At 43.7% G+C, this 17,700-nt stretch overlaps 1 protein-coding gene across 1 annotated transcript in view; it reads right to left on the bottom strand.

Annotated features, from left to right (window-relative positions):
- Positions 1 to 17,700, bottom strand: part of mapkbp1 (mitogen-activated protein kinase binding protein 1) — a 75,940-nt gene that overhangs the window by 37,307 nt on the left and 20,933 nt on the right. The window contains 4 exon segments of the mRNA XM_029688818.2: positions 1,005 to 1,142; positions 1,458 to 1,628; positions 4,375 to 4,432; positions 6,206 to 6,268. Of these exon segments, the coding sequence (XP_029544678.2) occupies positions 1,005 to 1,142; positions 1,458 to 1,628; positions 4,375 to 4,432; positions 6,206 to 6,268 (430 nt within the window).

The following is a 17,700-nucleotide window of genomic DNA, read 5'->3' as shown; positions in this document are numbered from 1 at the left end:
AACAAATTGACAACTAGAATGCAAAGGTCTGCAAGGCTGTAATTGCAGAAAATGGAGGATTCTTTGACGAAAGCAAAGTTTGAAGGACACAATTATTATTTAAATTAAAAATAATTATTTACAACCATGTCAACGTCTTGACTATATTTCCTATTAATTTTGCATCTCAATTCATGTATGTTTTTATGGAAAACAAGGACATTTCTAAGTGACCCCAAACATTTTATTTGATTTTTTTACCAGGTAAGTTGACTGAGAACACGTTCTCATTTACAGCAACGACCTGGGAAATAGTTACAGGGGAGAGGAGGGGGATGAATGAGCCAATTGTAAGCTGGGCATGATTAGGTGACCGTGATGGTATGAGGGACAGCTTGGGAATTTAGCCAGGACACCAGGGTTAACACCCCTACTCTTACAATAAGTGCCATGGGATCTTTAATGACCTCAGTGAGTCAGGACACCCGTTTAACATCCCATCTGAAAGACAGAACCCTACACAGGGCAATGTCCCCAATCACTGCCCTGGGGCATTGGGATATTTTTTAGACCAGAGGAAAGAGTGCCTCCTGCTGGCCCTCCAACACCACTTCCAGGAGCATGTGGTCTCCCATCCAGGGACTGACCAGGACCAACCCTGCTTAGCTTCAGAAGCAAGCCAGCAGTGGGATGCAGGGTGGTATGCTGCTGAATTTTGAATGGTAGTGTAGGACATTTAGATTGGGCATCAACATGGCTATTGAACTTGAGATCTGACGTCTGTTATCATCCTAATTGCTTACTGAAGAGAAGAGTTTCCAAAACTGGTCCTTGTGACCTCCAACAATTCCACATAAAGTATTTGTTAAATTCCAACAAAATCACACCTAATTAGGGTGGCAGGTAGAATCTAATTTCTTCTTAAGTCCGTTAGTTATTATCTAATTTGTTAATTAACTCAACAGTTATTCTTGATCAGTTATGGATTAAGTCATGCTGTTGTTGGTGTGACTGACTGTAAATACCTTGGAGGATTTGGTGTGATCCAGGTACCAGAACTTGACGTGCCTGTTCCCTGCCGTGACAAAGTAGGAGCTGTCGTCTGAGAAGGACACGGCCGTCACTTTACTGGAGACTTTGTTGGCTGCCACCACAATGTTTTTCTGAGACGGAGAAAAAAATAGCACAGAACAAGGACTGTAGATCGACATTAGATATATACTTTATTTTCCTCAGAGAAGAAGAGAGGAAAGGTGTTCAGTATAAAACATTGAACAGCAGTTTAAAAACCGCACCATCTGGCTATATGTATATTAATGTATTTGGAGAGTCGTCGTCGATTGCCTCTTCTTCCAAAGGAGCAATGGGCCTAAGTAGCTAAAGTATTTTTTTTACTCATCCAAAATGTATTGGAAAATGGAGACATTTGAAGACCTAATAAGACCCAATGAACACCTAATAAGGGAGTAGCTCACTACCTTCCAGGCCCAGACATTAACGATCATGTCGTGCTGGTATCCCACGCTGACGATGTACTTGCTGTTAGGGCTGAAGGACACGCAGGAGATGCCGTACTTATGCTCCTGTAGCTCGGCCACCTGAGTCCGCTCTGCAACGTCCCACACCCGCACAGCAGGCATGTGCCCACTCTGGAAGGGGAGAGAGGGAGGAGGAAAGGAAGAAATAGGGATGAATGAAAGACAGAATGATAAATCATGCACAAAAATATTCTACTTCTTTTCACTCTAGCCTACTCCATGTATCACACCCACACATGTTCATCTTATCTTCATTTATTTCCCGTTAATTTATCCAGGCAAATGGATTAAGAACTAACTCTTATAATGACGACCTGACAGGTTTGTATCCAGAAGGTGATGTAGCCTCAGTCCGATTCCCTGGATCATGCAGATGTTGTCGAAGGACAGAAGTCTCTAGACTCCACTAAGCTGTTCAATGTACCCTGTAACTGCGTCCCAATCTGGTAATGATTTGTCTTATGCAACTCAAGGATAGAACAGAAGATCGAGTGGAGGGAATTTAAAGAGGAAAGGCGAGGGAGACTTAAGCTAGGAAATTATTTCTAAAGCATCTCTAGTACTGTCTTCCCCTCTGCAGGCAGAGGCTCAGAGGCAGGCAGAGGATTATGGACTTCCTGACAGGCCGCCCCCAGGTGATAAAGGTAGGTAACAACACATCTATCACGCTGATCCTCAACACGGGGGCCCCACAGGGGTGCGTGCTCAGTCCCCTCCTGTACTCCCTGTTCACCCATGACTGCATGGCCAAGCACAACTCCAACACCATCATTAAGTTTGCCGACGACACAACAGTGGTAGGCCTGATCACAGACAACGACGAGACAGCCTATAGGGAGGAGGTCAGAGACCTGGCAGTGTGGTGCCAGGATAACAACCTGTCCCTCAATGTGAGCAAGACAAAGGAGCTGATTGTGGACTACAGGAAAAGGAGGACCGAGCACACCCCCATTCTCATCGACGGGGCTGTAGTGGAGCAGTTTGAGAGCTTCAAGTTCCTTGGTGTCCACATCACCAATTAACTATCATCATCAATTAATGAACATGCACCTGTGGAGCGGTCTTTAATACACTAACAGCTTACAGACAGTAGGCAACTCAGGTCACAGTTATGAAAACTTAGGACACTAAAGAGGCCTTTCTACTGACTCTGAAAAACACCAAGGGAAAGATGCCCAGGGTCCCTGCTCATCTGCGTGAACGTGCCTTAGGCATGCTGCAAGGAGGCATGAGGACTACAGATGTGGCAAGGGCAATAAATTGCAATGTTCGTACTGTGAGATGCCTAAGACAGTGCTACAGGGAGATAGGATGAACAGCTGATCGGAATGAATGAAGGAATGAGCATTACACCGAGGCCTGTACTCTGGAGCGGGATCGATTTGGAGGTGGAGGGTCCGTCATGGTCTGGGGCGGTGTGTCACAGCATCGGACTGAGCTTGTTGTCATTGCAGGCAATCTGAAATGTCCAGGAACTTGCAGGTGCCTTGGTTGAAGAGTGGGGTAACATCTCACAGCAAGAACGGGCAAATCTGGTGCAGTCCATGAGGAGGAGATGCACTGCAGTACTCCAGATACTGACTGTTACTTTTGATTTTGACCCCCCCTTTGTTCAGGGACACATTATTCAACTTCTGTTAGTCACATGTCTGTGGAACTTGTTCAGTTTATGTCTCAGTTGTTGAATCTTGTTGTGTTCATACAAATATTTATACATGTTAAGTTTGCTGAAAATAAACGCAGTTGACAGTGAGGGCGTTTCTTTTTTGGCTGAGTTTATTACCTCAATTACCTTGACTAACACATGGACTCTGTGTACCGGTGCACCCTGCATATAGCCTCGCAACTGTTATTTTACTGTTGCTCTTTAATATTTTTTTATTTAGATAGTTTTTACTTCCGTTTATTTTTGTAAATACTTTAACACTTTTTTTTTTTTTAACTGCATTGATGGTTAAGGGCTTGTAAGTAAGCATTTCACTGTTGTATTTGGCGCATGTGACAAATATTCTCCTTTTTTATTTTTCATTTGAAATAAATATCATAGACTACAGTAGCAGCTAGGTAGAGTAAACCCATGGTTAGGGATGTTGGACAAAAGGAATTTGCTTTTGGTGCACTTCTTTAGAAAATAACACAATCAGGACAGCTGATGACGTCTAGCTCTTTTAAAGACAGAACAGAAGCAGACTGTGTGGACCTCCCTTTGAGTACATACATAGGGCAGCAGCAGCTTGCAGCACGGTCAGCTAGCTACACCACAGAGCACAGACAGGCAGGGTGAGCACCAGCACACACTCTATGCCTTCTGCTACATCCCTGGAAGTCTCCCTCTCGCCGTCTGTCTCTTCCCCTCCCTTCTCTCCTCCCTCCCTCTCTCTCTCCTTCAGACAGCCAACAGAGTCAGTCTGCCACCCTGCCTCCTCGTGCTGCCATGGCAACCCTGCAGCAGCACACACACATTCACTTTCACACACACTTGTCTGGCTAATAAGCTCTTAGTAGATGAGAGAGGATTAGACTAGCACGCACAAACGCGAGCCCATACACACGCGCACGCGCACACACACACACACACACACACACACACACACACACACACACACACACACACACAGATGCAGTAGACAACAATCTGTGGGTATGTTTTGTAGCATTCACAGTTATAGAAGCACTCCTTTGTTGATGATGTGGCACAGACAGAGTTCAATTTATGAACTCTGGGGTTATACACTGGTATGAAAGCTTTGCCAAGCAGTGGCAGTGGAGCGGGAAACAGTCAGATCTTTTCGAGAAGGTTGCAGTCCATTTTATCACATCATCACAGCATGCAAAAACACAATGACAAGACACTCACCTCTCCTGTGACCACATATTTGCCATCAGGGGAAAATGACAGAGTGGTGATGGTTTTCCTGTGAAGAAGAGAGACAGGAGGGAGGAGAGGAAACATTTTATTACTGTTGAAGAGAAGAGAAGTATGAACGCATCCGGGTCTCAAAGAGGGTTTTCCGCTTGGGATGTACTCTATGACAATGGCATACTTATACTCACCACAATCAATACATCAATCTGATGATTATTATTATCATACACTGGAGTAGAGCTTAGAGCCAGGCTCCTTCACTTCTAACGTTCTGTAGTGGTTGGCTCAATGGCCTGTGACTGGGAGTCGATTTGCTGGTTAAAAAGGTTCGATTTCAGGGTGTTTCTTTAACTGTTGAAGCAGTTATCCAGTCCAGTACTCGTACACAGAGATATTGTCTGCATCTCAAATGGCACCCTATTCCCTATGTAGTGCAGTACTTAAAAAAAAAAGAAATAGTGCACTATATAGGGATTAGCAGTGGTGTAAAGTACTTAAGTAAAAAATACTTTAAAGTACTACTTAAGTCGTTTTTTGGGGGTATCTGTACTTTACTATTAATATTTCGGACAACTTTGACTTTTAATTCACTACATTCCTAAAGAAAATAATGTACTTTTTACTACACCCGAAAGTACTCGTTACATATTTAATACTTAGCAGGACTAGAAAATGGTCCATTCACACACTTATCAAGAGAACATCCCTGGTCACCCCTACTGCCTCTGATCTGGCGGACTCACTAAACACACTTGCTTTGTTTGTAAATGATGTCTGAGTGTTGGAGTGTCCCCCTGGCTATCTGCAAATGGTTTGCTTAATATAAGGAATTTGAAATTATTTATACTTTTGATACTTATGTATATTTTAGCAATTACATTTACTTTTGATACTTAAGTACATTTAAAATCAAATACTTTTAGACTTTTACTCAAGTTGTATTTTACTGGGTGAATTTCACTTTTACTTGAGCCATTTTCTATTAAGGTATCTTTACTTTTACTAAAGTATGACAATTGGGTACTTTTTCCACCACTGGGGAATAGGGTGCAATTTGTGACGCTCAATTTGTTCCTTAGCTAAACTGTCCTAAAAACGTTTGAGGCCTAGCCAAGCAGTTTTTATCTTATCAAATGCTGTACTAAGCAAATGCACACATGGCATTATTTCTATATTGTAATCTAATCATGGCGCAGTAATAATTTGTTTGTAGAGTGATGAGCTGTAAAAGTAGGGCGACGAGGGTATAAAGTAAAAATATTAGCCTCCAGCCAGGAGAGCATAATGAAACAAAACGTTCTGGGTATATTACGGTTAGAATAGATGGAGCCAGCTACTCAGTCACACTGACGTGACCACATCTACTTTGGCTTTTCCCCACACATGAAAGGGGTTGGCAGAGGCTTTGAAGCCGTGGTGCTCCTTTGGTCGTTTGCTGACTCTCTGTCCAGTGCTCTCAGTCTTCCGTCTTTACATAAGCCATGTTGTGTTTGACAAGTCACTCCAGGTTAGTTCCCTGCCTCGCATTGACTCCAGATGGGCTGTATTTACAGGGCCTAATAACAGGGCATCTACATGATGACTCGAAGCCACATATATGCACCAAAATCAAGAGACACGAGTGTCATGGCAGGGCTGTTTACAATCCTCAGTGTTGCAGTTTTGTTTTTGTATGTATGCTATGTATGAGGATGAACCCTTAAGCCTAAGTGACAGTGACTAGCTGTCTAGATCCATCCATTCCCCTGGTGTGCCTTGCCTGCCTGGGGGTGACTGACCGAACAGGAGGCAGCAGCCATACAGTATGACGACGGACCCTCACCTGGAGCTGTTGAGGATGTGATGCTGTTTGTTCTTCTTGGGGTTCAGCAGCACCACCACACATCTGTAGGGAAGAAGCAGGGGAGAGGAGAAGAGAGGTTAGACTAACAAATCAATCAAATCAATGTGGTGTACTCACATGGTGTACTCACATTTCGAGATGTTATCGCAGGTGCAGTGATATATAGCAACACAATAACAATATACACACAATTCAAAAAGTCAAAATATAAAAAATAAATCAGAATCAGCAATTTCAGAGTCTGGAATGAAGGGCAGACTACCGGGCGGAAGCTGGCTAGAGACAGTGTCTAAGGTGCCAGGCAGAGTACTGGGCAGTGGCCGGCTAGTGATGGCTGTTCAACAGTGTGAGGGCCATGCCAATTTTCTTCAGCCTCCTGAGGTTTAAGGTGCTGTTGCGCCTTCTTCACCACGGTGTCAGTGTGGTGGGACCATTTCAGGTCCTTGGTGAGGAACTTGAAGCTTTTAACCCTCTCCACTGCGACCCCTTCGATGTGGATGGGACGTACTCCCTCTGCTGTCTCCTGTAGTCCACGTTCATCTCCTTTGTTTTGTTGACGTAGATGGAGCGGTTTTGTCCTCGGCACCACTCTGCCAGGGTACTTAACTTCTTGGTGACGGGGCAATATTTTCACGTCCGGATGAAATGCATGCCCAAATTCAACTGCCTGCTACTCATCCCCAGAAGATAAGATATGCATATTATTAGTAAAACACTCTGAATTTTCTAAAACTGTTTGAATGATGTCTGTGAGTATAACAGAACTTATTTAGCAGGCGAAACCCCGAGGACAAACCATTCAGATTTATTTTTTAGGTCACTCTCTTTTCATTGGGTTTTCATTGGGAATCCAGATTTCTAAGGGACCTTCTTGCAGTTCCTACCGCTTCCACTGGATGTCACCAGTCTTCAGAAATTGGTTGAGGTTTTTCCTTTGTGTAATGAAGAAGTAGCCCTGTTCAGAACGAGGGTCACTTGTAGTGTACTGTTAGATAGAGGCGTGTGATCAGAAAGCTAGCTACAGTTTGTTTTCCTCCTGTATTGAACACAGATCATCCCATCTCCAATTTTATAGATTATTTACGTAAACAAATACCTAAAGTTGTATTACAAATGTAGTTTGAAATGTTTTGGCAGAGTTTACAGGTAACTTTTGAGATATTTTGCAGTCATGTTGCGCAAGTTGGAACAGGTGTTTTTCTGGATCAAACGCGCCAAATAAATGGACATTTTGGATATATATCGACGGAATTAATAGAACAAAAGGACCATTTGTGATGTTTATGTGACATATTGGAGTGCCAACAAAAGAAGCTCGTCAAAGGAAAGGCATTAATTATATTTTTATTTCTGCGTTTTGTGTCACGCCTGCAGGATTGAAATACGCTTTTCTCTCTTTGGTTACTAAAATAAAGTTACATAAATACTTAATACCCCTCTTTTGTACTTTTTTTCGGTTAAATATCAGAGTAGCGTACAGCACGGTTACAAAGTCACTATGTGTGGGAGTAAGTAAATGCGTGAGCACTGAGCTGCATGGCCAAGCAAAAACCGTGTTGCCTTTTTAAGGTACTTCCATTTGTTGTTTCATCTCCCAGTGGGGTAACCCTCCTAAAAAGAAACTAAAAGAGAACGATGGCATTTTATCCTATTACATGGCAACAGGGAAGATGAGAGTACACTTAGAGGACTTGTATATTCAGTCGCTGACAACTTGTCAGGTTGAAGCACTGGGGTGATCATCAGAGCTGCTGAGAAAGCCTTTGAATTTAAGTGCTCCAGGTGTACAAGGGATACAATCAAAGGCACTACGACATCATTGAGATTGTGCAGACAGAAAGGAATACAAAAGAAGCTGGTGCACCATGGGAAACTCTACAGTAGCCACACAATATTACTGTTTGCTAAGCTAATAGCCTAACTACCACAGAGCAGCTGACAAAGATCGTCTCAGGTATTCTGCAAGTAGGCCTAAGTAAGACAATTGTAAACGCAAAATGTACTTTCACTGGAACTGTAAGGTAAAAAAGAAAATGCCATACATGGAAAGAGGGAAAGCTGTTGTCATACTGCAGAGTTCAAGGGAAAATCCAATCAAAAATGTTAGTCCAATGTTGACATAGTCCCAAAATGTTTTGCATGTCAGCAGTCAAGTTTTCAAGATATTAGACTTTCAAGAAGCACATCATCATGATGGCCACATCATCATGATGCATAACGCATCAAACGCAGCTTTGAAAAAACCGACGGGTCTGTGCAAGTCATGCAGATATTCCTACAACATTCCTCTCACTGCACACTAGCCAGATCTGAATCAGGGTTAGTTGTGGAATTACTTAAGGCAAGGGCAGATTTCAAAATGTTACTGCTAACCTACAAAGCATTACATGGGCTTGCTCCTACCCATCTTTCTGATTTGGTCCTGTCGTACATACCTACACGTACGCTACGGTCGCAAGACACAGGCCTCCTAATTGTCCCTAGAATTTCTAAGTAAACAGCTGGAAGCAGGGCTTTCTCCTATAGAGCTCAATTTTTATGGAATGGTCTGCCTATCCATGTGAGAGACATAGACTCAGTCTCAACCTTTAAGTCTTTATTGAAGACTCATCTCATCAGTAGGTCCTATGATTGAGTGTAGTCTGGCACAGGAGTGTGAAGGTGAACGGAAAGGCACTGGAGCAACGAATCACTCTTGCTGTCTCTGCCTGGCCGGTTCCCTTCTCTCCACTGGGATTCTCTGCCTCAAACCCTATTACAGGAGCTGCGTCACTGGCTCACTGGTGCTCTTCCATGCTGTCCCTAGGAGGGGTGCGTCACTTGAGTGGGTTGAGTCACTGACGTGATCTTCCTATCCGGGTTGGCACCCCCCCTTGGGGTGTGCTATAGCGGAGATCTTTGTGGGCTATACTCGGCCTTGTCTCAGGATAGTAAGTTGGTGGTTGAAGATATCCCTCTAGTGGTGTGGGGGCTGTGCAGAAGGGCTTTATAAATACATTGATTTATTTGATAGACTTATCTTTTGTCATTCTAAAGTTTCTGAATGAAATGGGAATTGTGTATCGATTATCATTCTGCAAGGGATTGGGAATATTTTCCACTTGCTAAAACTCGTCACTCACGATGCATTTTGCATCATCATGACGATGTGACCGGTTTGAAAGTACTTGATTGTACAATATCTTGAAAACTTGACTGCTGACATGCAAAACATTTTGGGACTGTATCAACAGTGGACTAATTAAAATAATACCAAAATATAGTTTTTGAGTGTATTTTCCCTTTAATAGGAGTCTCCAAATGTGCTGTACTGTGCTGAGGCATGGTCCTACAGACATGCCAAAAGTTACCTCACCTCAGTCCCCTCCTAAAGAGTCTCCAAAGAATCAAACTGGGCACTGTGACTGAAACCCAATACACAGCATGTGTGATGCTTAATAGAGTAATGCTCCTCAGTCCTTTGCCCCTCAGTGAACTGTCTCCTACTGAGAGAGAGGGCCAGAGAGAGGGAGGGAGCCAGGGAGGGTGGGAGGGGACAGCTCATGGCCGACAACAATCGTGGCAGACTTGGTCTACCCTGGCACAGCTCAACCCCGAGCAACTCACATTCCCTCAGATACATACACAGAGATTGTCGCCCCACTTCGAGTCCTTAGGAAATTATGCAGTATTTTGTTCTTTGTTCAGTATTATTTCTTACATTGTTAGCCCAGAAAATTTGAAGTGTTATTACATAGGGCCGGGAAGAACTATTCAATATAAGAGCGACGTCAATTTACCAACACTACGACCAGGAATACGACTTTCCCGAAGCGGATCCTTTGTTCGTACCACCACCCAGGACATTGGATCTAATCCCAGAGGCCGACCCAAAACAACGTCGCCGTAGGAGAGTTAGACGGAGCGGCCTCCTGGTCAGACTTCAAAGGCGTGCACACCACACACCGCTTCCGAGTACATTACCCGCCAATGTCCAGTCTCTAGACAACAAGGTGGACGAAATTAGGACAAGGGTTGCCTTCCAGTGAGACATCAGAGATTGTAACATTCTCTGTTTCACGGAAACATGGCTCTCTTAGGATATGTTGTCGGAGTCGGTACAGCCACCGGATTTCTTCATGCGTCGCGCCGACAAAAACAAACATCTCTCTAGAATTCCTTACAATCAAATGCCGACCACATTATCTCCCAAGAGAATTCTCTTCGATTATAGTCACAGCCGTGTATATTCCCCCAAGCAGATACCTCAACGGCCCTCAAGGAAACTTCACTGGACTCTATGTAAACTGGAAACCATATTGAGGCTGCATTTATTGTAGCTGGGGATTTTAACAAAGCTAATTTGAGAACAAGGCTACATAAATTCTATCAGCACATTGACTGTAGCACTCACGCGGGCAATACACTGGACCACTGCTACCCTAACTTCCGCGATGCATACAACGCCCTCCCCTGCCCTCCCTTCGGCAAATCTGACCACAACTTCATTTTGCTCCTACCGTCCTATAGGCAGAAACTCAAACAGGACGTACCCGTGACAAGAACCATTCAACGCTGGTCTGACCAATAGGAATCCACGCTTCAAGATTGTTTTGATCATTCGGACTTGGAAATGTTCCGAGAAGCCTCAGAGAATAACATCGATTTATACGCTGACTCGTGAGTAAGTTTATAAGGAAGTGAATTGGAGATGTTGTACCCACTGTGACTGTTAGAACGTACCCTAACCAGAAACAGTGTATAGATGGCAACAATTGCGCAAAACTGAAAGCACAAACCACCGCATTCAACCATGGAAAGATGTCTGGGAATATGGCCGAATAAAAACAGTGTAGTTATTCCCTCCGCAAGGCAATCAAACAAGCGAAATGTCGGTATAGGGACAAAGTGGAGTTGCAATTCAACGGCTCAGACACGAGAAGTATGTGGCGGGGTCAACAGGCAATTACGGATTACAAAAAGAAAACCAGCCATGTCACGGACACCAACGTCTTGCTTCCAGACAAACTAAACACCTTCTTTGCGCACTTTGAGGATAATACAGTGCCACCAACACGGCCCGCTACCAAGGACTGCGGGCCCCCCCTCTCCTTCTCTGTGGCCGACGTAGCCACGTCAGCCCCTCAGACGGCAGCCCTAGCCACGTCCTCAGAGCACGCGCAGACCAGCTGGCTGGTGTGTTTACGGAAATATTCAATCGCTCCCTATCCCAGTCTGCTGTCCTCACATGCTCCAAGATGGCCACCATTGTTCCTGTACCCAAGAAGGCAAAGATAACTGAACTAAATGACTATCGCCACATAGCACTCACTTCTGTCATCATAGTGCTTTGAGAGACTAATCAAGGATCATATCACCTCCCCCTTACCTGCTAACATAGACCCACTTCAGTTTGCATACAGGTCCACAGACGATGCAATCGCCATCACACTGCCATATCCAATCTGGACAAGAGGAATAGCTATGTAAGAATGCTCTTCATTGACTACAGCATTCAACACCATAGTACCCTTCAAGCTCATCATTAAGCTTGAGGCCCTGGGTCACAACCCCGCCCTGTGCAATTGTGTCTCGGACTTTGACAGGCCACCCCCAGGTGGTGAAGGTAGGAAACAACACCTCCACTTCGCTGATCCTCAACACCGGGGCCCCACAAGGGTGCGTGCTCAGCCCCCTCCTGTACTCCCTGTTCAAACACGACTGCGTGGCCATGCACGCCTCCAACTCAATCATAAAGTTTGCAGACGACACAACAGTAGTAGGCTTGATTACCAACAATGATGAGACAAGCCTACAGGGAGGAAGTGAGGGCACTTGGAATGTGGTGTCAGGAAAAAAACTTTTCACTCAACGTCAACAAAACAAAGGAGATGATCGTGGACTTCAGGAAACAGCAGAGAGAGCACCCCCCTATCCAAATCACGGACAAACTGAAATGGTCCACCCACACAGACAATGCAGTGAAGAAGGCGCAACAGTGTCTCTTCAACATCAGGAGGCTGAACAAATTTGGCTTGTCACCTAAAACCCTCAAGCTTTTAAGGATGCACAATTGAGAGCACCCTATCGGGCTGTATCACCACAAGGCTCTCCAGAGTGTGGTGCGGTCTGCACAACACATCACCGAGAGCAAACTACCTGCCCTCCAGGACACCTACAGCACCCGATGTCACAGGAAGGCAAATAAAACATCAAAGCTGGGACCGAGAGACTGAAAAACAGCTTCTATCTCCAGGCCATCAGACTGTTAAACAGCCATCACTGACAAAGAGAGGCTGCTGCCTACATATAGACTAAAATCATTGGCCACTTTAATAAATGGATCACTAGTCCATTTAAATAATGTTTACATATCTTACATTACTCATCTCATATGTATATACAGTTGAAGTCGGAAGTTTACATACACCTTAGCCAAAAACATTTAAACTCAGTTTTTCACAATTCCTGACATTAAATCTGAGTAAAAATCCCTGTCTTAGGTCAGATAGGATCACCACTTTATTTTAAGAATGTGAAATGTCTGAATAATAGTAGAGAGAATGATTCATTTCAAACGTTTTGGGTAGCCTTCCACAAGCTTCCCCCAATAAATTGGGTGAATTTTGGCCCATTCCTCCTGACAGAGCTGGTGTAACTGAGTCAGGTTTGTAGACCTCCTTGCTCGCACACGCTTTTTCAGTTATGCCCACAAATGTTCTATGGGATTGAGGTCAGGGCTTTGTGATGGCTACTCTAATACCTTGACTTTATTGTCCTTAAGCCATTTTGCCACGACTTTGGAAGTATGCTTGGGGTCATTGTCCATTTGGAAGACCCATTTGCGACCAAGCTTGAACTTCCTGACTGATGTCTTGAAATTTTGCTTCAATATATCCACATAATTTTCCTGCCTCATGATGCCATCTATTTTGTGAAGTGCACCAGTCCCTCCTGCAGCAAAGCACCACCACAACATGATGTTGCCACCCTCGTGCTTCACGATTGGGATAGTGTTCTTCGGCTTGCAAGCTTCCCCCTTTTCCTCCAAACATAACGATGGTCAATATGGCCAAACAGTTCTATTTTTGTTTCATCAGACCAGAGGACATTTCTCCAAAAAGTACGATCTTTGTCCCCATGTGCAGTTGCAAACCGTAGTCTGGCTCTTTTTATGGCGGTTTTGGAGCAGTGGCTTCTTCCTTGTTGAGCGGCCTTTCGGGTTATGTCGATATAGGACTCGTTTTATTGTGGAAAGATACTTTTGTACCGGTTTCCTCCAGCATCTTCACAGGGTCCTTTGCTGTTGTTCTGGAATTTATTTGCACTTTTCGCATCAAAGTACGTTCATCTCTAAGAGACAGAATGCGTCTGCTTCCTGAGCTGGTGTTCATACTTGCGTACTATTGTTTGTACAGATGAACTTGGTACCTTCAGGCGTTTGGAAATTGTTCCCAAGGATGAACCAGACGTGGGAGGTCTACAATTTTTTTCCGAGGTCTTGGCTGATTTCTTTTGATTTTCCCATGATGTCAAGCAAAGAAGCACTGAGTTTGAAGGTAGGCCTTGAAATACATCCACAGGTACCTCCAATTATGTAAATCAGAAGCTTCTAAAGCCATGATATAATTTTCTGTAATTTTCCAAGCTGTTTAAAGGCACCGTCAAAGGCACAGTCAACTTAGTGTATGTAATCTTCTGGCCCACTGGAATTGTGACACAGTGAATTATAAGTGAAATAATCTGTCTGTAAACAACTGTTGGAAAAATTACTTGTGTCATGCACAAAGTAGATGTCCTAACTGACTTGCCAAAACCATAGTTTGTTAACAAGAAATTTGTGGAGTGGTGGAAAAACAAGATTTAATGACTCCAACCTAAGTGTATGTAAACTTCCCACTTCAACTGTAATGTATTTTAAACCATCTATTCCATCTTGCCTATGCAGCTCGGCCATCGCTCATCCATATATTTATAGGTACATATTCTTATTCCATCTCTTTACATTTGTGTGTACAAGGTAGTTATTGTGGAATTGTTACACTACTTGTTAGATATTACTGCACTGTTGGAACTAGAAGCACAAGCATTTCGCTACACTCGCATTAACATCTGCTAACCATGTGAATGTGACCAATAAAATTTGATTTGAGGCTTTCCCTCCCCTGGTCCATGGCTGTGTGTGGAGCAGGAAGGGATTCTGCTTGCGGCCACATAGGTTGTATATAAATAATGGGAACGTTACAGTAACTGGCCAGCAGCCAGCCAGCTCTCCTGCCTGGCACGGTGTAAAAATAAAACAACAGTGAGAGAGAACGAGAGAGAGAAAGAGAATCAGGATGCACCCCAAATAGCACCCTATTCCCTTTGCAGGACACTACTTCTGACCAGAGCCCTTCAACGTAGTGCACTATAATGTAGAGATTCAGGTGCTATTTGGGACACAAGCTCAGTCAGTGATTGATTACCTAGGCCCCCGGAGCGTGTTTTAGGCTGCCTACTTGCTGGTGTCACATTCAGAGAGCAGCCAGAGGACTTGTGGGAAGACAGGACATGCAGGCCAGCTGGGCCGGAGGGAGGGAGACCCCACCACAGAACAACTCCTATCCCTGTCCGCTGTGCTGTCATCTCATTCAATAGGTAGAAAAGAAGCTGCACAATGTCAATTCCTTCAATGCCTTGGTGGTCATCTGGTTTGTGCTTTAAAAGCCTTCGTCAGCGGTAAAGGAATGCCTCATGGCTGTCTACTCTGTGGCATTACTTCAGCCAGAGCCACGGGGGTGGGAGGGGAATGATCTCATGTTTCAATATCCCATTACTCATCTCACCACAAACACTCCATATACTTCCGCCTTTCATGGATCCACTGGGGTTCACAGGGGAAGCGAGAAAGTTATTGAGTCGTTAGTATCTAGCATATCTATCTATCTATCTATAACATCATTATTGGATTGGAGTATGTATTTATATAGAGAATGTGATGGGATTGACAAACAGGGTTCAGATCAATGACCTTAGGAGGACGGCTGAGTAATCAAGGTCAGCGTCCTCTCTCAGGCAAAATAATCCTACACGTTCTCTTTCACACAGGGCAGACTGCAGTACTAGGCCAGCACAAACTGTCGACTGCTATCCTGTTTTGTCTATCCCAGACATTGCTGTTCATCCTGTGTCTGCAAGCACAGTCAAATAAACACAGTTGGCTATTTATTAGCAAAGCCATGAATCAGAAATTCACAGTATCTCTTGAAGAATATGTGCTGCACTCCCTCCCTTGCAAGCTGGAGTGCTTGGTAGACAAAATTGCATGACTACAGTAACATGACTACAATTGAGCAAAGCATTACGAAAGGTCTTATGCTTTCGTCAGACTAAGCATGTTTTCCCCAACTAGAAAAGAACACTACTTTGCAGACATTGAATGTATCCCAAATGGCACCCTATTCCCTATATAGATCTCTGGTCAAAAGGAGTGCACTATGTGTCCTAATCAATATCTAAACAGCATATAGGGTGCCATTTGGGACACATACAGTACCAGTCAAAAGTTTGGACACACCTACTCATTCAAGGGTTTTTCTGTATTTTTACTATTTTCTACATTGTAGCATAATAGTGAAGGCATCAAAACTATGAAATAACACATATGGAATCATGCAGTAACAAAAAATGATTTAACAAATCAAAATATATCTAATATTTGCGATTCTTCGAAGTAGCCCCCCTTTGCCTACATGACATCTTTGCACACTCTTGGCATTCTCTCAACCAGCTTTATGAGGTAGTCACCTGGAATGCATTTCAATTAACAGGTGTGCCTTGTTAAAAGTGGAATTTCTTTCCTTCTTAATGCATTTGAGCCAATGAGTAATGTTGTGACAAGGTAGGGGTGGTATACAGAAGATAGGCCTATTTGTTAAAAGACCAAGTCCATATTATGGCAAGAACAGCTCAAATAAGCAAAGAGAAACAACAGTCCATCATTACAGACATGAAGGTCAGTCAACGTGGTACATTTCAAGAACTTAGAAAGTCTCTTCAAGTGCAGTTACAAAAACCATCAAGCGCTATGATGAAACTGGCTCTCATGAGGACCACCACAGGAAAAGAAGACGCAGAGCTACCTCTGCTGCAGACGATAAATTCATTAGAGTTACCCGAAATTGCAGCCCAAATAAATGCTTCACAGAGTTCAAGTAACAGACACATCTCAACATCAACTGTCCAGAGGAGACTGCATTAATAAGACCTTCATGGTCGAATTGCTGCAAAGAAACCACTACTAAAAGGACATCAATAAGAAGAAGAGACTTGCTTGGGGCAAAAAACATGAGCAATGGACAGTAGCCCGGTGGAACTTTGTCCTTTGGTTTGATGAGTCCAAATTTGAGATTTTTGGTTCCAACAGCCGTGTCTTTGTGAGATACAGAGTAGGTGAATGGATGATCTCTGCATGTGTGGTTCCCACCGTGAAGCATGGAGGAGGAGGTGTGATGGTACTTTGCTGGTGACACTGTCTGGATTTATTTAGAATTCAAGGCACACTTAACCAGCATGGCTACCACAGCATTCTGCAGTGATACGCCATCCCACCTGGTTTGCCCTTAGTGGGGCTATCATTTGTTTTTCAAATGGACAATGGCTAAGAAGGAGAATGATGGAGTGCTGCATCAGATGACCTGGCCTCCACAATCACCCAACCTCAACGAAATTCAGATGGTTTGGATTGAGTTGGACCGCAGAGTGAAGGATAAGCAGCCAACAAGTGCTCAGCATATGTTGGAACTCCTTCAAGACTGTTGGAAAAGCATTCCAGGTAAAGCTGGTTGAGAGAATGCCAAGAGTGTGCAAAGCTGTCATCAAGGCAAAGGGTGGCTACTTTGAAGAATCTAAAATATATTTAGATTTGTTTAACACTTTTTTGGTTACTACATGATTCCATATGTGTTATTTCACAGTTTTGATGTCTTCACTATTATTCTACACTGTAGAAAACAGTAAAAATAAAGAAAAACCCTGGAATGAGTAGGTGTGTCCAAACGTTTGACTGCTTCTGTACTTTCACAGCAATAAAACCTTTGCTGTCCAACATGGTAGCAAGCACATAATCTTGTGAAAGTATTCTGACTTCACAGCAATATAAATCAAATATTTACTTATCCGACAGGTTAAGTCATAGGCGCCTTCAGAATGTGCGGTCTACATTGGGCCTACCGGTATATTTGAGAGGCCATCGTTCAAAAATAATTTGAAAAACAAGTTAAAAGAAGAGCCTATACCTATGGCTAATTCAGGGTAGGCTGAGTAAAAGTATTGCCACACGGTTACTACCATCATCATCAGTCACCTATCAGCCATCTGGTGGGTTGGTTTAGCAGACTGACAGGTGGTCAAGCCTCTGAGATGAGAAAGCCCCGCAGGGTCTGTGGCGTCAACAAGGAGGGGATATCAGTTTCCTTCCAACCCAAGAGAGGAGAGACAGAGACCACCCTCCA

The sequence above is a fragment of the Oncorhynchus nerka genome, linkage group LG18, assembly GCF_034236695.1.
Source record: "Oncorhynchus nerka isolate Pitt River linkage group LG18, Oner_Uvic_2.0, whole genome shotgun sequence".
Lineage (NCBI taxonomy): Eukaryota > Metazoa > Chordata > Actinopteri > Salmoniformes > Salmonidae > Oncorhynchus > Oncorhynchus nerka.
Note: the sequence above shows the minus strand (reverse complement) of the source record. Positions and strands in the feature narration are given on the sequence as shown.